The 23,938-nt window shown below is 60.4% G+C and overlaps 1 protein-coding gene across 3 annotated transcripts in view; it reads left to right on the top strand.

The window, feature by feature from the left end:
• The window catches only part of HDAC5 (histone deacetylase 5), a 36,354-nt gene that overhangs the window by 10,705 nt on the left and 1,711 nt on the right, over nucleotides 1-23,938 (top strand). Inside the window, exons 3-26 of one of the 3 annotated variants that reach the window (XM_030848870.2) lie at nucleotides 1,905-1,979; nucleotides 12,822-13,081; nucleotides 13,179-13,323; nucleotides 13,434-13,548; nucleotides 13,832-13,962; nucleotides 14,099-14,245; nucleotides 14,335-14,447; nucleotides 14,740-14,871; nucleotides 15,092-15,314; nucleotides 16,288-16,499; nucleotides 16,773-17,099; nucleotides 17,870-18,035; nucleotides 18,910-19,043; nucleotides 19,401-19,521; nucleotides 19,962-20,011; nucleotides 20,154-20,261; nucleotides 20,628-20,683; nucleotides 20,821-20,908; nucleotides 21,834-21,953; nucleotides 22,206-22,303; nucleotides 22,476-22,594; nucleotides 23,070-23,203; nucleotides 23,468-23,552; nucleotides 23,696-23,861. In XM_030848870.2, coding sequence (XP_030704730.1) covers nucleotides 1,905-1,979; nucleotides 12,822-13,081; nucleotides 13,179-13,323; nucleotides 13,434-13,548; nucleotides 13,832-13,962; nucleotides 14,099-14,245; nucleotides 14,335-14,447; nucleotides 14,740-14,871; nucleotides 15,092-15,314; nucleotides 16,288-16,499; nucleotides 16,773-17,099; nucleotides 17,870-18,035; nucleotides 18,910-19,043; nucleotides 19,401-19,521; nucleotides 19,962-20,011; nucleotides 20,154-20,261; nucleotides 20,628-20,683; nucleotides 20,821-20,908; nucleotides 21,834-21,953; nucleotides 22,206-22,303; nucleotides 22,476-22,594; nucleotides 23,070-23,203; nucleotides 23,468-23,552; nucleotides 23,696-23,861 — 3,325 coding nt within the window. Of the gene's footprint in view, nucleotides 1-1,500; nucleotides 1,980-12,821; nucleotides 13,082-13,178; nucleotides 13,324-13,433; nucleotides 13,549-13,831; nucleotides 13,963-14,098; nucleotides 14,246-14,334; nucleotides 14,448-14,739; nucleotides 14,872-15,091; nucleotides 15,315-16,287; nucleotides 16,500-16,772; nucleotides 17,100-17,869; nucleotides 18,036-18,909; nucleotides 19,044-19,400; nucleotides 19,522-19,961; nucleotides 20,012-20,153; nucleotides 20,262-20,627; nucleotides 20,684-20,820; nucleotides 20,909-21,833; nucleotides 21,954-22,205; nucleotides 22,304-22,475; nucleotides 22,595-23,069; nucleotides 23,204-23,467; nucleotides 23,553-23,695; nucleotides 23,862-23,938 lie in introns of those variants that run through there. The other 2 variants (XM_030848871.2, XM_030848863.3) reach the window with 2 other exon arrangements.

Genomic DNA, 23,938 nt, shown 5'->3' on the forward strand with positions numbered 1-23,938 from the left:
GGAGGCCCCTTTGCCATCCCCAGCTGGCGGGAGCCACAGCTACTGTGACCTTGGTTGGCCAGCTCCTCCTGGGCTCCCGACAGGAGGGTGAGGTCATCCAGTCCAGGGAGAGGACAGGTGTCCCTGGCTCCATGCCTAGAGTTGGGGGCAAAGGGGGCCAGGAGGGGGCTCCAAAATAGCCACTGTGACGTCAGGAAGGGGGAGGGGGACACAGACCCAGGAATAACCAGGCTATTAAAAGGCTCCAGTGAGGTCAGGGGGCCAAGTGGGAGGCACAACCTCAGGAGGAGGGATGGGCCAGCAGTGGGCTGGGTAGGCGGGTGTCACCAGTCCTCATGGCGCTCTAGCCTTAGGTGCCAGCAGGGCCCCAGAAGCCGGGGCTGCTCTGCCAGGCCTGGGGCTGCTGGCTGGTGGGGAAGGGCTGGATGCTGGCAGCCCCTTGACTCTTCCTGAAGGGGCTCCAACCTCAAGTCTCTTCCTGCCTGGGAACAGGGGGTCATTATACCTGTTAATGGAAACCCTGGGGCAGCTTCGTGTGCTCCCTGTGCAGGAGGCAGTGGGCTGTGGTGGTTAGAGCTCAGACTTGAACTTCAGACATCCCAGACCTACCACTGAAACAGCTGTATGACCTAGGGTGAGCGACTTCATCTCTCTGTGCCTCGGTTTCCCCGTCTGCACCTCTCTTCTGAGGTCATCGTGCAGAATAAACGAGGTGATGTATGTGCTGCTCTTAGCATTACACCTGCCACACTGCCACAGGAAGAGCTACATGTGCTCTGAGAACGGGCAGGTGCTCCCAGGTGCCCTTCCCTGGGTGGGGTGAGGCCCGTCCAGGAAGAGTCTCCCTGCCCCCTGGAAGGAAGCCGAGCAGCCTCTGGAGGTGACACCCCTAATGGGTAGGAGGGAGCTGCCCTTTAGCTGCTGCTCCGGGGTCTCCCTGCCGGTTGAGGGGGTGGGGGAGCCACCCCCCAGCTCGGAAAGAGGGCAGAAATTAAATCAACTCCCATCCGTCGGCTGTTAGAGGGACTCCAGGGAAGATGCAAGTTTAGGCCAGGTGGCCCTGTCTGCCACCCTCTCCCAGACCCTTCCAGCTCCTTTACTTGCTCTGGATGGCAAGAGGGCAGATAGAGGAGGAAATCTGGCATTTTGGTCTCTAGCCCCTCGCCTGCCAAGAGCAGCGCCAGAGCTGCTCCCAGATGCGTGGGTATTCCAGCGTGTGCCCTTCCCCAGCGCAGGCTCTGGCCACCCGGCTCTGTGGCGTTGGCCCTGAATGCAGGCCCTCCCCTGTCCCCATCCCCCTGCCTGGCGCTTCCTCCTGGGGTGGAACGCGCCTTCCCCTCCCCCACTCGGGGCCTCCGCCAGGCCCGGGCTCCTGGCAGCCGGCCGGCGGCTCCCTGAGCATGCTCCACCTATTTATAGACAGGGCCCTCCCCCAACTGCTATTTCAGTCTCCTGCCAGCTGCCGGCGGCTCATTCGGGAAGGAGGAGCAGGGAGCCGGGCCCAGAGCTGTCACCCAGGGCTGGGAGGGAACGCAGAGAGCCCGCCTGCCTGCTCAGCTCCCCTTCCTGTCCCCTGAGTGCTCAGCCATACCCGCTTCTGGGAGCTCTGGAAGGGCCAGTGGTTGGATGCCCCTCTAGCAGGGAGCTGGGCCTGTGGCTCCGGGGCTCCTGGCTCCTCCTGCCGCCTGCAGTGCCCAGGCCGGATGAGGCACCTCCCCGCAGCGCGGGTCCCAGCAGCAGTGGCCTGAGGGAGCCCCTGAGCAGCGAGGGCCCCGCCCAGCCACCTTCCCTTTGGCCGACTCCCGCCTCAGGCGGCCCCCTGCCGGGCATGCTGCTGGTGCCCAAGGCTCAGGGGCTTGTGGAGATGCTGCAGACCATCTATGAGACGGAATCCTGTTTCTCAGCAGATGGGATGCCAGGCCGGGAACCATCCTTGGAAATCCTGCCTCGGACCCCTCTACATGGCCTCCCTGTGGCAGGTAAGTGCCTCGGTGTCCCCGCCTGCCCTCTGCCATTGGGCATCCTTGCCTCTGGGGCTGAGCGTCTGGCTCCAAGTCTCACCCAGATGGGGTCCTGCTTGGATCTTCCTGGAGGTCTTTGTTGAGGATATGTGCAGTCAGGGGAGGTGTGCTTACCGGGATGGGCTTCCCTGCTCTCCCTGGGCCAAAACCTGCCCTCCCACCATGCCCTCCAGCTGCACTCTGCTGCATCTCTTCGAGTCCCTTTGGCCTCAGGCAGGGTCGACATCAGCTGCTGGGGGCTGTGGATTACTAGAGGATCCTGGCCTAGTTGGCACCATGGTCAGAGGGGAGGAAGTGGGTCAGTGACCTGCCTCCAGGCTGTCTGCTCCCCGGGTCTGGACAAGGGAGGAACCCACGGCCCGAGTGTCCATAAGAATAAAGGCTACCCCCACTCCTCTGGCTGGGTTCTTAGGGTCAGAGGGTCCAGTGCAGTGATTTCTGCCGGTGCCCGGTCAGGAGTGCCCTGGGAATCACACACCTGGGGAGGAGGCTTGATGCAGTTGTGGTGGAGGTAGGCAGAGGCCGGCAGCTGGGATGTTGGGGGCCTTGGCTGCCTTGGCTTCTGGCTCCCCCGTACCTCTCCTCCCCCCAAGCTTTGGTTTATCCTCAGCCCATGAGGATGAAGGAATGTTACTCAGGCTCACAGGGCTTGAGGACTCCCTAGCCCTCCCACCTTCTCAGCGGGGACCTTTTTGGCTCTCGGCTGGGGGTGGCGTCCCCCAGAGCCGGGCCACTCCTTCCCTCCCTCCCAGGAACCTGTTGGCAGCATCAGGCCTTCCTGGCACAGCCTCCCCACCAGGCCGGCACCACAAGATGCTTCCTCTAGGGAGGGGCCTGCTGGACCCATGCCCGCTTGGCCCCTCCTGGCAGTGGCTTGGCACTTGGGTGTGGGCGTCTGTGTGTGTATGTGTGAGGAGTCTTTGCCTCTGGATATGTGGGTGTGGGTCCCAGGCTTTGAACTGGAAGGTGGGAGCCGTGTGCCTGTGTAAGTGCCAGTGATTTGACTCTAAGCTGTCCAGGGATAAGGTTGCAGCTGGACTGGGATGTGTGAGAGGATGGAGGTTTGGGGAACATTTGGAAAAGCCTTCAAACCAAGCCTACCGTCTGCCTGAGCAGGGATGCCCATGTAGTCTCCTAAGGTCGCGGCATAACCCTGGGGACCAGCCCTGAGAGTGCCCGTGCAGGCCCCTGGGATGGGGGGGGGTGGAACCTTGGGGCCAGCCGTGCAGAGTCTCTGCACAGTCCCCTGGGAGGGGTGTAAACGCAGAGGGCCGTTCTAGCCCTGGTCTAGTGGAGCTCACAGCTCTAGCTAAAGACCCGCCTGCTCGCTCCTATCCTGAAACCTCTGGGAGTCAAGGTGGTCCCTTGCCAAGCAAAGGGCTGACTGTGCAGAGCATCTGCCTGGGGGGTGCTTCTGCCCCATTCGGCAGATGCCATAGCAGCCCACCCCTCCTGTCCCCACTGCCCCTTGCCTCCCAGAAGCAGTTGGCGCTTGGCCTGAAGTTTCCTCCTCAGCACGTTCTCTCATCCTCTTTCTAGTTGGGCCCCAGAGTCCTTGCAGGCTGGAACCCTGCTGATCCCATCACTTCCCTAAGGCTCCCTGTCCCTGCATAGACCACCCCCCAGCCAGTCCCTCCCCCCACCCCCCACCCCGACACATGCACGCTGCCTAGCCTTCTGAGCGGTGGCGTGGTCCATGCTGGCAGGAGGGAGGCGTGAGTCACCTCAGCGGCTCGGGGAGAGGGCTAAGAATGTTCCCCCTGCGCAGCTCTGATGCTGTGTCTGTGACGCGGCTGGGGACAGATATAGGCCTGGAGCTCGGCTGCCTTGTTTTTTTTTTTTGGACTCTGGAATGTAAATAGATGTTTCAAATAGAAACGCTATAACCTTTGGGTTAAAAAAAAATCCACCCCGGATAAACACGGCCATGAGGGCCAGGCAGCCTGGTGTTCCCCCCCCAACCCTCCCCCGCCACCTCCTCTCTCCATCTCTTGATCAGTCTCCAGACAGGATGCAAAAGCCTGTGGCTAAAAAAGCAGGTGTCCAGGGACGCTTCTTGGGCCGTGTGTGTTGCCAGGCCTCCCCAGCCGGAGGGTTTGTGGAAAAGGGGCTTTCCACGGTGGGTGTCTGCCCCGAACTCTCCGCCCGCTCCAGCAGTAAGTCTTTGGAGCCCTATTTTAGGGGCATCCTTGGCTCTCTGGGCTGTCTTGTGCGCACTTAGCACAGTGCCTGGCACATGGATGAATGAATGTTGCTTGAGGGGACTGGCATCCAGGGTTCACAGCAGGATTCCTGGGCTCTATTCTGGGGCTTGGCCCTCTAGATGAATAGACAGATATGGTAAGTTGCCCTGGTGGGTGAGCCAGAGTCTTGGCAGGCGAGCCCACGAAGGATGTGGGGTGCTCGCCTCTGTTCCTGCTTGAGGACGGGGACAAAACACAGCTTCTGCTAGTGCCGTCAGGTCTTCCTTGATAGATGGGGTCTCTGCCTGGCTCCTCCCGCAACAGCCCAGCGCACAGTGGACACCCCTCTCGTACAGGCTCGGTCCCGGCTCGGGGAGCCCAGGAGCTTGAACTCTGGTGAGGGTTTCCCAGGGATGCGGTGCTGGGGGATCCCCTGCCTCCCTTCTGTTGGGCCTTGGATTTCCTTCTGGCCTGGACTGGGCAGCGCGCTGCTGCTTGGGCAACGTGTAGGATGTTAAAAGCAGGCGTGGAGGAAGAGTCTTCTTTCCCCAGTGAGGGAGGGTGTGAATCCCGCTTATGCCAGGAAGGGATGCTATGGAAGTGCCTTGGGGTTTGGTTTTGGTATTGAGGTTTCCCCCTGGATATTCTTATTCACGTTCTTCATACCATTCCAAGCTTGGCTAGGTAGGTGGGTGTGTAGGCATAGGGGTGTGGGTAGGTCGGAAGTGCGAGACTGGGGTGGGAGGGGAATTAATATTATAATCTACTAAATGATGGGTATTAGGGTGCTTTCCTTACCTTATCTCCCTCGGAAAGGTATTAATAGCTATGTTTTACAATTGAGGAGGATCTGAGAAGTTAAGGAACTTGCGCGAGGTCCCAGAGTAAATGATGGCTGGGCTTCCGACTCAGGGCTTTGTGTAGGGCGACGTCTAACCCATACAAGAGCTTCCCTGTACAAATGTCTTAAAGGCGGCCCTTCTTCCAGGTGGCTGTATCCTCAAGCCAGAGTGCATGGCTTAGCACTGGGAGCATGGGCTAGACTTCAGCCCCCAACTTGCCCCTTCAGTTGGGTGCCCTTGTGCAGTACACAGCCTGCACAACCTTACGTGGTGGGTCTGCCTTTGTTGCTTCCAAAGTTTGTGCTCCTCGACAAGAGAGACCATTCTGGTCTTGGGGGGGGCTCCTGAGGTTTCTGGGAGGAGACTGTTTTCTACCAATACTGGGGGCCGCTGGATCTGCTGTTTCCCTCCCTGTAGGGATTTCGGCCCAAGGCGGGAGAAGCGGGCTCAGGAACAAAGTTGAACACCCTGTCCCATTCAGACAGCCTCCCCTGCCCCCATCCCCCCCACCCCATCCCCTCTTCTTGTTTTTGAGACCCTCAGCTGTCCCTTCCCTGCTGCACAGCTGCCAGACAGGAAATCAGATTAACCGTGTCCACGCACACAGCTGTAACAGCTGTCAGGCTGGCAGCAGAAATGCCGCCAGCGGGGGACACTGTGAGAAAGTAGTTCTCAAACTTTCCGTTGCCACAGAGTTACCGGGGGGAGCGATTAAAATTAGGGTTCCCAAGCCCTACCCCCCACCCCAAGGTTCGGATTCCGTAGGGCAGCCCAGGAACCAGCATTTTTAACACATCTCAGATGATTTTGATGTGAGTAGGCTCAGACCATGCTTGGAGTATGGGCAGGGGTCCTATGGACAGGGGTCATGGGGCCTAGCAGCCTGCCCGTGGATGTCACCCGTCTCCCTAGAAGGCCTCGATGGGCTTTGGGACTCTTGGGAGAAGGCCAGCTGCAGAGGGAGGGAGGCTGTTGCCTCAGTCAGATTCAAATCCAGCTCCCAGCAGCCTGGCAGTCTGGAGACGGAGGATGTCTTAAGACACTGGGGAGCAGGTGTCTAAATCCCAGCGGGGCAGGGGATTATGACAAGTGGCCAGGGGGACAGGGCGCTCTGCTGGACGCTCTGGGCTGGGCTGTGTTCGGGGAGTAGTGCAGGCAGAGCTCCTGCCCTGGAGCCCCTGCTGTCCACCCCAGGTGTGGAGCGAGCAGTCCCAGCGACATCTGCAGACTTTGAATGGTTAGTGTGTCTTTTAATTGCCTCTAGCTCAGTGCCCAAGTGTTTCCTGGAAATGGCTGGGCTGGGAGAAGTGAGTCTGCTTCTCCTCCAGAGAGCTGCTCAAGACCAGTGACTAACTCTGTTTTTGCCGGTGAGAGATGCTTTGTGCCTTCCGCCAGGGCTCTGCATCCCTTAAGCTTAAGGTCCTTGAGAGGCACAGTCTACCTCAAGGTTTCTGGGGGTTCCGTTCACTTGGCCCCCTTTTCCCCTGCACTCCTGGCTCTGGGGTTCTGGGGCCAACCAGGTCTCCCATCTAGATCCCTGGATCCTTCATACGGAGTTTGTCTCCCTGCTGTCATTAAGTTCAGGAATAGCCTTCAAGATTTCTCCTGGGTTTTGGTGGGAGGCAAGAGAGAACCAGAAGACCCAGGGTTAAGCCCCGGCTCCTCTGCCTCCTTTCCAGGTGACTTTGGATGAATTGCTTCCATCTCTGGCTTTGCTTTCCTCCTCTGTCAGCTGGGGGAGTTGAGTGGCTGATCTGGCTGGCACTCCCTTCAGTGACATTCTAAGTCTTTGACATCAGTTTCATGTTGCTTCCGCCTAAGAGGGGCTTCGGGTCACCCGAGTCCTGGCCCCAGGTGGATGTAGAATGGTCCTGGGGAGAGGGGTGTTGCCTGCAGCAGGCACAGCGAAGTTAGATACCTGGAAAGGCTTTCTGACTGCCGGGAGCTGGGGCCCCAGAGCAGGGACCAAAGCTTGTGTTCACCTGTGTTAAGTAATGCTTTTAAGGGACTGAGGGATCCCACCGCTGTGGGCTGAGCCTCAGAGGACAGGGTGGCCCTTCTTGGAGCTAACAAGGCAGGGGAGGCCGGAGAGACAGGCTAGGAAGAGCTGCCATCGGGAGGAGGCTCTCCCCAGGGATGCCTCCTCCTGCGCTGGGATCCAGCTGCCGGCTGCTCCAGCTTGTGTGGGGCCCACTGGAAGGGCTTTGATTGGGACAGGACCACAGAGTGACCTTGGGACGGTCTGAAATGAGAGCGCTAAGAGGGCTTAGGCTTCACTAGACCGCCAGAGGGGTCCAGGACACACACAAATGTCAGCCATTAATAGCCTCTACTAGTGCCTCCTGAGATTTTCCCAGGCTCTGCGCCAAGCCCCACTGCACGTGTTATCTCTCCGGAGCCCTAGCAGCTCTGGGAGGTGGGTGCTGTTCTTCCTCCCATTTCACAGATGCCCGCACGCAGCACAAGGAGGGGCTTGGTGTCTTGCCCTGGGAAGTGGCAGAGGCCGACTTGAACCCTGGTGTTCTCTTATTCCAGAGCCCTCGCTCTTAACCAATTACGTGATGTGTGTTGGCTTGCGCTGCATGGGGAGTTGGGAAAATTGCTAGGTGAGCGTCATCCCCAGCTCGCACATGTGGAAATACTGTCTGCATTGTGGTAGAACCTGTCGAGCCTAAATTGGCCTCCCTAGTCACGTAAGAGCCCAGAAATAGATCATGGGAAACCGTCCTTGGTGGGGAGGGGTCATCGGCGTCATGGGGAGGAGTGTGAAATGCTGTTCCCTGCCTCCTTCCAAAATCCCTCAAGGCCAGCAAGGGGACAAGAGCCTTTTCCCATTCTCCAGAGGAACAGAACGAGGTCATTTGACATTTAAGGAAGCTGCTGACACCCCAGACTGCTGAGGGAGCTCCGGAGGGCCTGGGTGCTGGTGGAAGGCACTGCCCTCTAGGGTGGGCTGCCAGCCTGCTGCCTCTCCAGAGGGGCCAGGCTGGCTCTTGCTGAGCACCCAGGATGCCCCGCACTGGAGTTAGCACTGCATAGGTTAGTGTTCAGACGGAGCCCGCCTGAGCTGGGAGCCAGGACACCTGGGTTTGAGTCCCTGAGAGGCTTGGTTTCCTTGTCTGTGACACGAGGCAGCTGAAGCAGATGGTCCCTCCCCTTTCTCCCTCTTCGCTCTTGTTGTTGGGGGTAGCTCTTCGGATCCAGGGCTTATCTGCAGAGGCCTCGTTTTCATCCTGTGTAGACATTCCAAACCGCTTAATACACCCCTCCCTCAAACTCTGTGTACCCTCGCTCCCCTCCTCCCCCCAGCCTTCTGTGGCTGGTGGCTTCTGGGAGCAGGGTCTTTTTAGAGCCAATTGTTAAGCTGCTTAGGTCAGCCAGGTCAGTCTACCCACTCTGGTGCTTCTCCAGGGGGAACTCAAGGTACCATTTCCTTGCTGCTAGGGTTTGGGTCACAGGGATACTGGAGTTGGTGACTTCTCCAAGAGAAGGCTGGGAGCTGGGGCATGGCTTGTGCTGTGTTCAGAGCAAGGAGGAAGGCTTGACCTTGGTTTTTATTTTGAACCCTTTTCCCAAAGGTGCTGCTAAAAACCTGCTCTTGGTGTCCTAGAATCCCTTGTCTGCTCGGGGGGCAGTGTCCCTTTGCCTGGACACTCTCTTTTTAGTCTAAGTCTGTGCTGGCAGTCATCCCAGAGGTTACCCTGTCAGCACCTGCATCATCCTTCCCCCCCCCGGCCCCGCCCCCGCCCCGAGGAGTCAGGATATCCCTGGCTGTACTGCCCAGAGAATCTGCTGTGGGAGCCCCCGCTGGGCTGATGGGGCAGTGGGGCTCATGGAGAGATCGGAGGCCCAGCTAGATGGGAAGGAAGTGTCACTGAAGTATCGCTGGCGCTGCTCAGTTGTACCCATGAGCTGGGCAGAGTGGTCTGCTCTAAGCCAGAGCCTGGCGTGTGCGGGGCCCTTCTGATGGCTGCCCACCCAGCTGCCTGGGCCGGGGCTTCTCCGGGGAGGCAGTGTTGGTTAGTCCTTCCGAAGGCTGGAGGACAGGATGCTCTTGCTGCCAGTTCCTAAGGCCACAGCTCCCAGGAGGCAGGGGCAGAGTCCCCGGAAGGGGAGGAGTATGGAGCGGGCAGACCTGAACCCTTCTGTCTGCCTCTGCAGGAGGTCCCTGGGTCAGTTACCGGCTTCCTCTCCACTTCTGCAGCTCTCTGTCAGGAGGAGCCCTGGGGTAGGATGCCGTGCCCTCCCATGTGACCCCTTCCCAGGCCTTTGCTGGCCAGAGTCCCCAGCCTGTCCTCCATCTACTTTCTTCCCTTTCCAGAGGTCCTGCCACCTTTTTCAGTCCACCAGGAGGCGGTCGAGAGCCTCCTCCTATCATGACACTCCCATTTCCCCTTCCAGGTGCTTGGTTCTCAAGGCAGCCACTACCACCTGCTCTGCTCATGCTAAGCTTGCAGAGGGCACAGATCCTCGAGGGGAGCAAGGCCAGCCACACTCTAGGTGTCATGCCCAGAAAACTGCATTTGGGGGGCTCTGTGCCTCCCCCCACCCTTTCCCTGACTCCAGCTGTCCAGCCGCAGCCCCTTCCATCTTGGATGGAGCTGGGCTACTACCTGCAGACCCACGGGCTGCTGCATCCTGTCCAGGCCCCACAGGGCCTGCAGATTAATATTCCCAGTCGCTCGTGCTTCCTGCTTGTGTGGGAACAAGGCTGTGTGGCAGAGCCCGCCGGCCGCCCCGCCACCTGCATACCAATGGGACTGAGGCTGCGACTGCAGCACAGGACCTAGCATCTCTGCCGCGGTGGCAGCGGTGGCAGCGGCTGTGCAGGAGCCCTGGTGGGAGAGTCCCCTCGCCTGAGCCCGTGCCCTCTCTGCAGGGCTCCTGCAAGGGAAGCCAGCACTGCTGGCGGCAGTTCCAGCCCAAGCAGGGTTATCTGCTGGGAGCCAGGAGCACTTGGACCCCTGCCCTTCCCTGGGCGGGCAGGCGGGCTGGCATCCGGCTCCCACAGCCCCGGCACTGCCGGGAGCAGCAGGTTGAAGCCTGTCCACCTTGGCTGAGTGATCAGAGTGCCGTGGGCCAAGCCAGCCTCGCCTAGGAACAGATAACACTGCGGCCAGCCCGGGACCTTGCTGAGTGTTTCCAGGGCTGGGGACACCTGAGGCTGGCTGCTGGGTCCTTGCTGCCACCCTACTTTTGCACCCTGGACAGGGCCGGCCACCTCCAGAAAGGGCCTCTGTAGTTTCCCAGGGCCTTTCCTCCTGGTGCTGGGGCAGGACATGGACCCCACCCTCCTGGTCACATCTGGCCACTCCTGCAGATGTGGCTCTGGCCTTGTGGCCGCAGAGTCGTCAGTGTGGCTGGCGGGCAAACCACAGAGGAATGTGCCCGGCAGTGCTGGGGGAAGAAGGGCTAATAGGGAGCATGAAAGATAACTCTGCTCAGGCCACCTTCCCTCTCCCATCTCCAGTGGGTCCCAGGAGCCATGTTCAGCCATGAGGGTAGCATGGCCTTGGCCTTCAGCAGGCCTTGTCCCTGCCTTGGGGGGACACTTGTTCAGTGCAGGCTCCCTGGAGAGATCCAGGCTCACAGACTGCAGTGGGTGTGGGAGCCTTTCTTAGCTCAGCCCTTAGCCCCCCTCCCGGCTCCCTCTCCACTCCTGATAAGAGATGGCAGTGGGGGCCTGGGCAGAGGCCTGCTCGCGAGGGCAGGGGACACTGGCAGCCATCAGGATGGTGGGGTCTTTCCTTCTGCAGGCCTGGGCTGGAGTGGGCCTCCTTGCCACCGGAAAGTCTGCCCAGCTCCCTGTGGCCTCCCTGGGCTGGAGTGGGGAAAGTGAGGGCTGTCTTTGGAGAAAGAAGTGGAAAAGAAACAAGACGGTCTGGCCCTGCCTCTCTCACTTCCTCCTTTCCAGGCAGTGGGTAGCTTGCCTTCCCTTTCCTGCAGGCGTCAGGAGGCTTTGTGGGGTGTGGGCTGGGCTTGGGGCTCCCTGCTGGCGTGGTGTTTGCCCAGTTGCCCTGGCAACCATAGGGCAGTGGTGGAGAGTGACATTCAGTGACCAGAGGACAGTATACAGGGATCAAGAGGTCGAGACCCATCTTTCCCATAAACCCATTGGAATCTTCTGCCACTTCCTGGGGCCCTTTGGTCCATGGTCCACATGGGGGCCTGGACGCAAGGTCTTGGGACCCAGCAGGTCCCTCCACCCCTTTCCCCTTTCCCCGCGGGTTCTCCCTGGGACTGGAGTTCTGAGATCTCTGCCTTGGCTCCAGCCAGCCCCCCCTGCCATTACCCTTCTTCCTGTCTGATTCCCTTTCCTTTCCTGTCTCCTCCTCCCACCTCCTCCCTGCGCCTGCCCGCCCATTCTCTCTCTCTTTCCCCCCTCCCCCCAGGCACAGCTGCTGTTTGGCTCACTCTATATATAGCGGCATTTTCAGGGTAATTACAATAAAACTGTTGAAAGGAGATAATCCAGCAAAGGAAGCGAGTCTGACTCCCAGCCCCCTCCTGTCCCTGGTTTGGTGCAGCCCTGCACCCCCCCTTTTCCTGCGGTCTCCTGCTCCCACCCCACCCCGTATTCCCATAGCCTCTCTTGCCTGCCCCATCTGCCCTAGCTGAGTGTGGGGCAGAGAAAAGGGGAACAGATAGGGATGCCCAGAGGCTCTCCACAGGCCTCTCCTGGGCTTAGTGAGATCCCTGGCTGCTAGCCACGTTAGTTCTAGAACTAACGTCTGTGCCTCGGTTTCTCCTGTAGTATATAGGCCTCTTGGCGGGGATTGTGTGGTGTTGAGAGGTGGGGGAGGAGGCACAGGAAGGACGGTGGTTAAAAGTATAGGATTTGGGGCTTCCCTGGTGGCGCATTGGTTGAGAGTCCGCCTGCCGATGCAGGGGACACAGGTTCGTGCCCCGGTCTGGGAAGATCCCACATGCCGCGGAGCAGCTGGGCCCGTGAGCCATGGCCGCTGAGCCTGCGCGTCCGGAGCCTGTGCTCCGCGACGGGAGAGGCCACAACAGTGAGATGCCCGCGTACCACAAAAAAACAAACAAAAAAAGTATAGGGTTTGGAATCACATCTTGGTTCATTGATCACCTGGCTGTATGTCTTTGGTCACGTTACTTACACCTCTCTAAACCTCAATTTCCTTATCACTAAAGTAACTCACATAAAATGCTCAGTGGCCTTAACTATCAATGACGATGTTCTTCGTTGAACACTCGTGATCTTCCAGGTACCCTGCTTTGCTTATGCATGTTTTCTCTCTTTTTTCCTTTTTTAATAAATTTATTTATTTAATTTTGGCTGCGTTGGGTCTTCGTTGCTGCATGCGAGCTTTCTCTAGTTGCGGTGAGCAGGGGCTACTCTTCATTGCAGTGCGTGGGCTTCTCATTGCGGTGGCTTCTCTTGTTGCGGAGCACAGGCTCTAGGCACGCGGGCTTCAGTAGCTGTGGCGCACGGGCTTAGTTGCTCTGCGGCATGTGGGATTTTCCCGGACCAGGGCTCGAACCTGTGTGCCCTGCATCGGCAGGTGGATTCTTAACCACTGCGCCACCAGGGAAGCCCTGCACGTTTTCTTAGTGAAGTTCATGGCTTCGATCTCATCTATTTAAGGCAGAAGGTTGTATCCACAGAGCAGAGGGATTTGACTCCCCCCTCCCCCATTCTCTTTGGGTCTAGTAGTCCTGCCTGGTAGCTTTCTGGGCCCCAGGCATAGCGGCCAGGGCCCGGTGGGGTCTGGGATGGCTCACCGACCCCTTCCTGTCTCTTCTCCCCGCAGTGGAGGTGAAGCCGGTGCTGCCAGGAGCCATGCCCAGCTCCATGGGGGGCGGGGGAGGAGGCAGCCCCAGCCCCGTGGAGCTGCGGGGTGCGCTGGCAGGCCCCGTGGACCCCGCGCTGCGGGAGCAGCAGCTACAACAGGAGCTCCTGGCGCTCAAGCAGCAGCAGCAGCTGCAGAAGCAGCTCCTGTTCGCTGAGTTCCAGAAACAGCACGACCACCTGACCCGGCAGCATGAGGTCCAGCTGCAGAAGCACCTCAAGGTGAGCGAGGGAGGGCGCGGGGGTGGGGGGCCACCCAGACCTCTGACCCCCGCCCGGACCCGGCTCACCCAGCCTCGCTCCCCCTGCGCCCCTGCAGCAGCAGCAGGAGATGCTGGCAGCCAAGAGGCAGCAGGAGCTGGAGCAGCAGCGGCAGCGGGAGCAGCAACGGCAGGAGGAGCTGGAGAAGCAGCGGCTGGAGCAGCAGCTGCTCATCCTGCGAAACAAGGAGAAGAGCAAAGAGAGTAAGGCCTGGGGCCGCCCGGGGCCAGCTGGGACTCCTGCCCTGCCCCACGCCTCCCAGCTGTGGGGACCTGGCCCCAAGCTCCCTGGTCAGCTGTGCCCTGTCCCGCAGGTGCCATCGCCAGCACCGAGGTGAAGCTGAGGCTCCAGGAATTCCTCCTGTCGAAGTCAAAGGAGCCCACACCAGGCGGCCTCAACCATTCCCTCCCACAGCATCCCAAATGCTGGTAATGGCCCTCGGCAGGCACGGGTTGCACAGGTGTCCTGCTCAGGGGCTGCTTGGCTGCAGGATGGCAAGGGGCTCCTGGCCTGAAGCCATATAGGGGCCCTGTAACCTCTCCTAGGAGACGAGACTCCCACCCCTGTTTGTCTCCTCGCTGCCCTCCCCAGGATCCATTTCCTATCCCCATATGCAGCGGATGTTTCATAAATGTAGATTGCTGGGTGGCCGGTCCAGCTGCCTGGGTGATAACCTACATCTGTTTCCATTCCCCTCCCTCCACCCTGCAGGGGAGCCCACCATGCTTCTTTGGACCAGAGTTCCCCTCCCCAGAGCGGCCCCCCTGGGACGCCTCCCTCCTACAAACTGCCTTTGCTTGGGCCCTACGACAGCCGTGATGACTTCCCCCTCCGCAAAACAGGTGAGTGAGTACAACCTGGCCTCCCAGGGTATGGGTGGGGGGGGTGGGCAGAGGTGGGAATGTGGAGGGGCCAGGCTAGGCCGCAGGTGTGTCCGTTTGTGTGCGTGTGTCTGAGCCCCGGCTGCCTTCTCCTCAGCCTCCGAACCCAACTTAAAAGTACGTTCGAGGCTAAAGCAGAAGGTGGCCGAGCGGAGAAGCAGTCCCCTCCTGCGTCGCAAGGACGGGACTGTCATTAGCACCTTTAAGAAGAGAGCTGTTGAGATCACAGGTGCCGGGCCTGGAGGTGAGGGCTCCTCTCCTGTCCCTGTTCTGAGGGCCGGGGAGTGGGGGGTGGCTCCGAGCAGGCCCAGGTGACAGCCACTTCTCCCGTAGTGGCAGCCGTGTGCAACAGCGCGCCAGGCTCCGGCCCCAGCTCTCCTAACAGCTCCCACAGCACCATCGCCGAGAATGGCTTTACTGGCTCAGTCCCCAACATCCCCACCGAGGTACAGGCCTGCCAAGGGCTGGGCGGGTGGGCCAGCGCTGCTTTCTGTCCCGTCCGGTCTGTCTGGCTGAGCGTGCCCAGCAGGGACCCTCTGCCTGCGTGGACAGGCTAGAGGGACCTATTGCCCTGAAGTGGGATCTGTCCCACGGGCCTCTGAAGGGCTCTTATCTCTCAGTCCCCCCCAAGGTGGGGCTTGGTGCAGGAAGCGGGGCGCCATTCAGAGCCCTCAGCCTTGGCCCCAGGTGGCCCCCCTTTGCCTGCTCTCATGCTTGTCTCTCCCAACTGCTCCCCAGATGCTCCCCCAGCACCGGGCCCTCCCTCTGGACAGCTCCCCCAACCAGTTCAGCCTCTACACGTCTCCCTCTCTGCCCAACATCTCCCTAGGGCTGCAGGCCACGGTCACTGTCACCAACTCGCACCTCACCGTAAGTACGGGGCACATACCGTGTCCTCCCTCTGGTGTTGAGGTCTTCGGTCCTGGATGTCCCCGGCTGGGGCTGTTGTCCTCCCAGGGTCCTGATGGAGATCAGATGGCCCTCCCCCAGAGCTGGGGGTGGGCAGAGGGTAGGTGAGGGATGCTGGTCCAAAGTCGGCAGGACTGGGGGCAGTATAAACCCCTCCCTCATCTCCATCTCCTCTCCCCAGGCCTCCCCAAAGCTTTCGACGCAGCAGGAGGCCGAGAGGCAGGCCCTCCAGTCCCTGCGGCAGGGTGGTGCGCTGACGGGCAAGTTCATGAGCACATCCTCTATCCCCGGCTGCCTGCTGGGCGTGGCACTGGAGGGCGACACCAGCCCCCACGGGCATGCTTCCCTGCTGCAGCATGTGCTGCTGCTGGAGCAGGCCCGGCAGCAGAGCACCCTCATTGCTGGTGAGTGGGCGGGCAGCTGTCCAAGGAGGGGGTGTCAGCCCCCCCCCCCCATTCTGAGGGCTCAAGGAAGGACCAACTGCCAGGGAGAAGTAGCCAGGGATACTCACCAGCCCTGTCACAGCTCCCCTCCATGGCATCATTGATTTCTTCCATATTCTACAGACGTTATTGAGTACCTACAGCCGGCCAGGCACTGTTCCCGAACTCTGCCGTCGTAATGGAGCTCACGTTCCAGAGCAGTGCTGTCCAGTAGAAATATGATACAAGCCATATGTGTACTTTAAAGTGTTCTAGTGGCCACGTTAAAAAATGTAAAAAGGAACAGGTGAAATTAGTTTTAATAACATATACTTAACTCAGTATATCTAGGATACTATCATGTGAGCATGAAATGAATATGAAGAGTTAGCAATGAAACATTTTACTCTGTTTCATACCGCTTTTGAAATCTGGTGCGTATTTCACACTGAGAGCACATCTCAGTTGAGACAGGCCATGCTTCAAGTGCTCAGTGGTCACGTGTGGCTGGCAGCTATGGGATTGGACAGCGCGGCTTTGGACAGTCAGCCCATAAGTAGCTGGTGGCATCAGAAGAGGTTCTGCTTAAAAGACACGTGATCCTGGCCTCCAGGCTTCCCAGCTGGGTGGGATCCACGTCCATGATCAGGGAGGTCTTGCAGTTGGGGAGAACTAGTCATTGTTCATGCACACGGAGGGCCCGAGACTATACGTGCTCGTAAGTGAATCCAGGACGTCTTGCCGGAGGTGGTGGCTCTGAGCTGCGAGACTGTTCAGTTGTGGGGAGGAGGAAGAATGGGGTTCAGGTTTGGGGACAGGGTGCTCCAGGCCCCTCGCGGGTTTCTCCTGAGTATGGAGGCGGCGCTGTTCCAGAAGGGGGAGAGTCTCGGGGTGGGAGTGGGAGCCTGGTGCCCTGACAGTGATGGTTACTCCCCTCCCCGCACCACCTCCACAGTGCCGCTCCACGGGCAGTCCCCGCTGGTGACGGGTGAGCGCGTGGCCACCAGCATGCGGACGGTGGGCAAGCTCCCTCGGCACCGGCCCCTGAGCCGCACTCAGTCCTCGCCGCTGCCCCAGAGCCCCCAGGCCCTGCAGCAGCTGGTCATGCAGCAGCAGCACCAGCAGTTCCTAGAGAAGCAGAAGCAGCAGCAGCTGCAGCTGGGCAAGGTGAGCCGGGAGAAGCAAACATCCGGGGCCGTGCTGGGGTCAGGACAGAGAGGGTGCCGGGCTGGCAGGGGGCTGGCAGGGGGCTGACACCCAGGCCACTCCCCAGGCTGCATCAGAGGAGCCACCTTGCCTTTTTCTGATTCACATCAAAGGTCTGTATGGGCTGGGCGGCTGTCTGCCGGGGAGAGAGGAGGGAAGGATAGAACCTCCTGGGCCGCAGGCTGCACAGCTGCGCCCCCTCCCAGCTGACGTGCCTCCTTGCTCTGCTCCTAGATCCTCACCAAGACTGGGGAGCTGCCACGGCAGCCCACCACCCACCCCGAGGAGACAGAGGAGGAGCTGACAGAGCAGCAGGAGGCCTTCCTGGGGGAGGGGGCCCTGGCCATACCCCGAGAAGGCTCCACGGAGAGTGAGAGCACACAGGAAGACCTGGAGGAGGAGGAAGAGGAGGAGGAGGAGGAGGAGGGAGAGGAGGAGGAGGAGGAGGAGGAGGAGGAGGAGGAGGAGGAGGAGGACTGCATCCAGGTCAAGGATGAGGAGGGCGAGAGTGGTGCTGAGGAGGGGCCCGACTTGGAGGAGTCCAGTGCTGGTTACAAAAAGGTGCCCCGTCCGCCCCAGCCCTTGATCACCACCCCTGCATCCTCCCCGCTATCTTTCCACCTTTACCCTTCCCTCTCCCCAGTCTGCAGTTTCCAGGCTGTGCAGGAACAACTTTTTAAGAGTGAAAGGGGAGCAGGAAAGAGACAAGGGGCTGTGGAAGGGAGGGAGCTGCTTGTGTCAGTCTCACAGCTGTCTGTGCCCCGTCTGCCAGCCCCTCCCTGCGTCTGTGACTGCCCCCGCCTGTCTGCTTCAGTGTGTGGTGTGTGTGCGTGTGTGCGCGCGCGCGGACACGCGCGCACATGTGCACGTGCACGTGGTCCGTGTATATCTGCGTTTCTGCCTGCGTAGGGCCGGTTGTGCGTCGGTCTCTGCGTGCGTGTGTACACACACGCCCCCGCTGTTACTACAGTCTGCCCTGGTGCCTAGCACGCACTCCATTCATTGCGGACACAGCTGAGCCCTCCGGGCCTGACTCATCCCACCCCCTCTCACACCCCCGTCCCTCCCAGCCTCTTACCTCAATGCTACTCCGGTAGCATGACTCATCACGTCCCCCCCCCCCCCATCTCTCCCCATCTCCTCGGAGATGGAGATGAGGATGGCTAAGGCTGGAGTGTCTCCTGTCCCTGGAGGGAGGAGGGTGGGGGGAGGAGGCGATACAGAAGAGAAGGGCTGGATTCAGGCCCCCCACCCCCTGGGAGGCCACCTGTCCTCACTTCCATTTCAGACTAAGCCTCACCCAGGCTCCCTCCCACTCTCCTCCTTCCCAGGTGTTTGCAGATGCCCAGCAGCTGCAGCCTCTGCAGGTGTACCAGGCGCCCCTCAGCCTGGCCACTGTGCCTCATCAGGCCCTGGGCCGCACCCAGTCCTCACCTGCTGCCCCTGGGGGCATGAAGAGCCCCCCGGACCAGCCCACCAAGCACCTCTTCACCACAGGTGAGCCCCGCGCCCGCTGTCCTCACATCGTCTGCCAGGGGGCCTGTGCATGGCATCCAGCCTTGGGCATCGCTGTCCTCACATCGTCTGCCAGGGGGCCTGTGCATGGCATCCAGCCTTGGGCATCGTGAAGAGATAAGATACAGCCCTTGCCCTGGAGAGAGGGCCAGGGCCCCTCAGAGCATCCCGAAGGGAGAGAAAACAGGCCTTGGCCCCCTCCCTCTGCACCACAGCCACCTGTGGTAGTGGTGGCAGCCTCTGCGTCAGTGGGAGGGCAGTGAGTGTCCCTGCCCACTGGGGCAGCGTCGTCTTTCAGGGGCCCATCCCACCACTGCTGAGGGACCACCAGTTTTGCGCCCTCGCCACACAAGCCCTGGAGGCCTAGGTGGAGGGAGCCCACTGTCTCAGCTTGGTCCTGCTGTTCTAGCTCCCTCTCTGCCCTGTGAGGCCTCAGTCCATTCCAGAAGCTCTTCCATGTGAAACTGCTCTGTGCTGGGCTCTGAGGGGCACAGATGCTTGAGGACGGTCCCCACTCACCAGTGGGGTGCATCGGGGGGTAGAGGGGCAGCACACAGGGGCTGTGACAGGAGGGGAAAGGAGGATGCGCCATGAGGTCAAAACCGACGGGGGTGTCAAGGGCGGCCTGCTGGAGCCTTGAGGAGCAGGGAGGCTTTTGACAGGCGGCGATGGGGGAAAGGAATTTCATGAAAAGAAGAGGGGCAGGTGTGTGGGAGGGCAGCTGGGGTGCCTGTGAGGAGGTGCTGGGACCAGGGTGGGCTGGGGAAAAGCTCAGTGAGCTCTGCTGAGGATGGCGGGGGCCAGGCTGTCACACGGCCCAGAGCAGTGCTGGCTGACAGGTGTGTCTCTGGCCCAGGTGTGGTCTATGACACGTTCATGCTGAAGCACCAGTGCATGTGCGGCAACACACACGTGCACCCTGAGCACGCTGGCCGGATCCAGAGCATCTGGTCTCGGCTGCAGGAGACAGGCCTGCTCAGCAAGTGTGAGGTAAGGGAGCTCGTCCTTCCAGCTTCCACCTCAAACCCAGCGAAAGCCTTTGTGTTTCCCCTGTCGGGGAAGCCTCTGTCTGGGTCTCTTCCACCCCTGACTTCAGGACCAGGCCCCCCAGGCACCTGCCAGTTCCTTCCCTTGTAGCCTGGTTCCCCCATGATCCCCAGCTGAATGGGGGAGGGTCCTGGACTGGGGTCCCTGGGGGACCGGGGCATACTTTCTCAACAACCTTTGATCTCCCGAGGCTAGAAAGTGGCCCCATGTGCCCCAGGCTGTGGGGCAGAGAGAGGGGCTGGGCCTAGGGGGAGCTGAGCCTGTGGTACCATCCCTCTCACCGGCCTCTCTTCCTGGCAGCGGATCCGGGGTCGCAAAGCCACGCTGGACGAGATCCAGACGGTGCACTCCGAATACCACACCCTGCTCTATGGGACCAGCCCCCTCAACCGACAGAAGCTGGACAGCAAGAAGCTGCTCGGTGAGCTGGCCGGCCGATGGCGGGGCGTGGGCCAGGCCAGGTCTTCTGCCCCGGTGGGACTGGGGTAGGCGGGTGGGTTCCCGTGGGCGCAGTTGCTACATTGCACGCCTCCAGAGGGCGCCACTCACACAGACTACGGCATGCTGGTGGGATGTGTGCAGGAGAATGGGAGGTGACAGGTCAGGCCTGGTGATGGGCTTTGCCCTTCTCCCTAACCTGTCAGGCCCCTTTTTCTCCCTGCCATTTGCCCCAGAGGTAGGATGCCCCCCCCAGCACGGGGGACAGACATCTCCCAGCTGGCATGGGCTGCAGAGGCCTGTCGTGTGCTGGGGCCTGGCCTTCTTTTTCTGTGATTGAGTTTACTGCCCTCTGCACACCCCAACCTGCGGCTTTGGCAGTTGAGGCAACTTCCAGAGTAGCTCTGTTCCTCTTCCCTGCAGGCCCCATCAGCCAGAAGATGTACGCCATGCTGCCTTGTGGGGGCATCGGGGTGAGTAGGGCACCTGCCAGTGGGGATGGGTGGGTGGTGCTCCCAGCTCCAGCCCCTCCCTTCCTGCCCACCACAGCTGCACCCCCATTCTCGCCCTCCCCCTGCAGGGGGCACGCTGAAGCCTGCTCTCCTGCCCCCGCAGGTAGACAGTGACACCGTGTGGAATGAGATGCACTCCTCCAGTGCCGTGCGCATGGCGGTGGGCTGCCTGGTGGAGCTGGCTTTCAAGGTGGCGACGGGGGAGCTCAAGGTGAGTGTGTGGGGCCTTGGTCCTGTTGCCTCAGGAGCGGGTGATGGGGGCAGCTGTGGCTTTCCTGTCAGTAAGGCACCATCCTCTGTAATCTCAACTCTCAGGTGCAGATGTGGGGAGGAGGTGCTAGCTCCAGGCCAGCTGGGGGGTGAGGGGTAAAGCGGGAACGACCAAGAGGCACTAAGGTCTGTGCTGTCATGGGTCTCACGTGGCCCTCGGCTGGCGTTCCTAAAGGTCGTGGGATTGATGCTTATGACGTATGTTCTCGTCCTGACTTATGCTTCTTTCCTTCTGTGTCCACCCACTTCGTGGCCACCTTGCCCGCCTGTCTGCCTCTTGTTTGTCCCTCCGTCTGTACCTCTCCAGAATGGTTTTGCCATCATCCGGCCCCCAGGACACCACGCGGAGGAGTCCACAGCCATGTGAGTGCCACTGCAGCCCTGCCCCAGACCCACTGCCCTCACACCATCTCCCTCTCAGCAGAGCTGATGCGCGTGTATCTGTGAGCAAACATCCACTAAGGCTGACGACCTGCCGTCTTCTCCGCTCACCCCCGCAGGGGATTCTGCTTTTTCAACTCTGTAGCCATCACAACCAAACTCCTGCAGCAGAAGCTGAATGTGGGCAAGGTTCTCATCGTGGACTGGGTAGGCAGTGGGCTGGTGGGACCAGGGTCAGCCTTCAGGAAGCCTCCACCCCAGCCCCACGCCCTCGTCCTCAGGTGCCCGTGCTGGGGCTGTTAGCCCAGCCTTCACAGTCCCATGGGGCCCCCCTCCTCACTAGTGGAGACTCGAAATGCTTTTAGCCCCTGGTCCACCTTGGCCCCCAGCCCGCAGCCTTGAGCGGCCGAGGAGATTTTCTGCCTTGAGTGGTAGAGACAGCTCCTGCCGTTGCTGGAGTCCCTGTTGACTGGGGGCTGACCGTGTGCCAGACACGCGGTGCTGCTTCGTGGCCGCCTTGCTTCCTAAGTAGTAGGATGTCCATTTCGATAAACAGAGACACTGGGCTGTTGGGGGACTTACCCAACCAAGGTTACTTAGCTTGGGATGTTGGGTACTGGGTTTCAGATCAGGCCTGTGGGCCCCGGCATTTCTGCTCCTGCTGCCACGCTGTACTTCTCCGCCTCTGCCTCTCACAGCAGAAGGAAAGGCCCCTACCGCTCCCTGTGAGGAGCAGGCCTCAGCAAGGAGGGATCTAATCTGTTCGAAGCCCAGCTTGGGCTTCAAAGTTCATGACGTTGGGTTCTCCTTCAGAATGCATCTGTTTGCTTTCAATTCCTGACTAGCCGTACTGTTTCCCTCCACACTGCTGAGCAGAGTGGGCTCGCAGGGAGATCCACCACATTCGTCCCCTGGCTTTGTGTCTCCTCTGTGCAGTGCCATGTCCCAGCCCGCAGACCCTGGTTAGAAAAGCGTGGGGTGATTCCGTGGCGGACAGAACACAGATGCCCCGTAGCTAGTGGTGGGCTGCACCCCCAGAGTCCACCACAGGGTTGGGGTGGGCCAAGCAGAATTTTGACCTTTGGGTCAGACCCTGGGCCTCTTCCCTGATGCTCCCACCCCTTCCCACTAGGACATTCACCACGGCAACGGCACCCAGCAAGCATTCTACAACGACCCCTCCGTGCTCTACATCTCCCTGCATCGCTATGACAATGGGAACTTCTTTCCGGGCTCTGGGGCTCCTGAAGAGGTACAGCTCCTGGGCTCAAACGTGGGGCCCTCGGGGAGATAGCAGAATGGGACCTGGCAGGGAGCCATGGAGGCCCGTGGTGGTGCTGGTACCTGGGGAGTCTGGGCTCCTAGTGGGAGGACCACGCCAGCCAACTGCCCCTCCATGCAGAACAGAGGTCAGTGGAGTGAGGGCTGGAGGCAGGGCTGAGGGCGGGGCAACGTCTGGGATCCCCAGGCAGTGAGAGTAACCCCTCCCCCACCATGCTGCCAGGTTGGCGGAGGGCCGGGCGTGGGGTACAATGTGAACGTGGCATGGACGGGAGGTGTGGATCCCCCCATCGGAGACGTGGAGTACCTAACGGCCTTCAGGTGGGGACTGAGAAGAGCCGAGGGAGGGGTGGGAACCCCCGGGCCCTGCCTCGGGAGGGGCAGAAGGCACTCAGTTCCGCATGGGTGGAGGGGGTCGGCTCTGTGGGGGGCAGAGCCTGGGGAGGCCTGGCCGAGCCACCTGCCAGGGTCAGCTTGGGCCCTCCCTTTGCAGGACAGTGGTGATGCCCATTGCCCACGAGTTCTCACCTGACGTGGTCCTGGTCTCCGCCGGGTTTGATGCTGTCGAGGGACACCTGTCTCCGCTGGGTGGCTACTCGGTCACCGCCAGATGTGAGCCTGTGGGGGGATCGAGGGAGGCTATGGAGCAGTGAAGGTGGGGTCGAGTGGGAGGTTGGGAGGAGGGTTGAAGGCAGGTCTAAGATTTGGAATCGTCCTGGCAGCATCCTGCCACTCTCCCTCTGCCAATCCTGGCCTTGAGGGGCAAGCAGGTGGCGGGGGAGCATCTCCTCCAGGAGTTGTAGGGATGGAGCTCGCTGATCCCTCATGTTTCAGTGGTGGTTTTTCATGGTGCTCCTTGGGAGATGTGTAATTGGATCTTTTTAGCCTCTTACGTTTTGTCTTTTATGGAGCATTTAGTCCATTGACACTGAATTTTATTATGGATATCTATTTGGGTTTAAATCCACCATCTTCTTTTGTGCTGTTTGTCCCATCTCTTGTTTCTTTTTCTCTCCTTTCTGACTTTTTCTTGAGTTGAGTTTTTTCTTTAACCGTTTCCTCTTCCTCCCTTCACCCGTCCCTAAAGGTTTTGGCCACTTGACCAGGCAGCTGATGACGCTGGCAGGGGGCCGGGTGGTGCTGGCCCTCGAGGGAGGCCACGACTTGACCGCCATCTGTGATGCCTCTGAGGCCTGTGTCTCCGCTCTGCTCAGCGTGGAGGTGAGGGGTGCACAGCGGGACTGGGGGAGGTGGGCCAGTAGGCCAGGGGGAAGGGGCCAGCGAGGGAGGGTCCCTTTCCTGGGTCAGGCAGCACCGAGGGCCCTTGGGGAGGTTTTCCTGATTCCTGAGGACAGGTGGTGGCCAGGGAAGGCTTTCTAAATAGAGGTTTCCCCAGAAAGGCTATGCTTGCCCCTGTCATGGGGCTGAACGGCAGGATGGTTAGAGGGGCAGCCACTCTAAGCCTTCTCTTCTTTCCCCTGCCAGCTGCAGCCCTTGGACGAGGCAGTCTTGCAACAAAAGCCCAACGTCAACGCAGTGGCCACGCTAGAGAAAGTCATCGAGATCCAGAGTGCGTGGGCACAGGCAGAGGGACTCAGGGCCCAGCTTGCCAAGGGGGCGGAGCTTGCGTGACGCCAGGGCTAGGGCTGGGGGTGTCCGTACGTTTGGGGGTTTCTGGCTCTCCCTGACCCCCGGCCCATCCCTCATCCACAGGCAAACACTGGAGCTGTGTGCAGAGGTTCGCTGCTGGTCTAGGCCGTTCCCTGCGGGAGGCCCAGGCCGGTGAGACAGAGGAGGCTGAGACTGTGAGCGCCATGGCCTTGCTGTCGGTGGGGGCCGAGCAGGCCCAGGCTGCTGCAGGCCGAGAGCACAGCCCCAGGTGAGGTGCCCCCCACCTCCCTGCCCTCGCCCAGACTGCTGCCCCCCATCCCACAGTGCTTCAGTGCCCTTCCCTGT

Source organism: Globicephala melas, chromosome 20 (genome assembly GCF_963455315.2).
Source record: "Globicephala melas chromosome 20, mGloMel1.2, whole genome shotgun sequence".
Classification (NCBI taxonomy): domain Eukaryota; kingdom Metazoa; phylum Chordata; class Mammalia; order Artiodactyla; family Delphinidae; genus Globicephala; species Globicephala melas.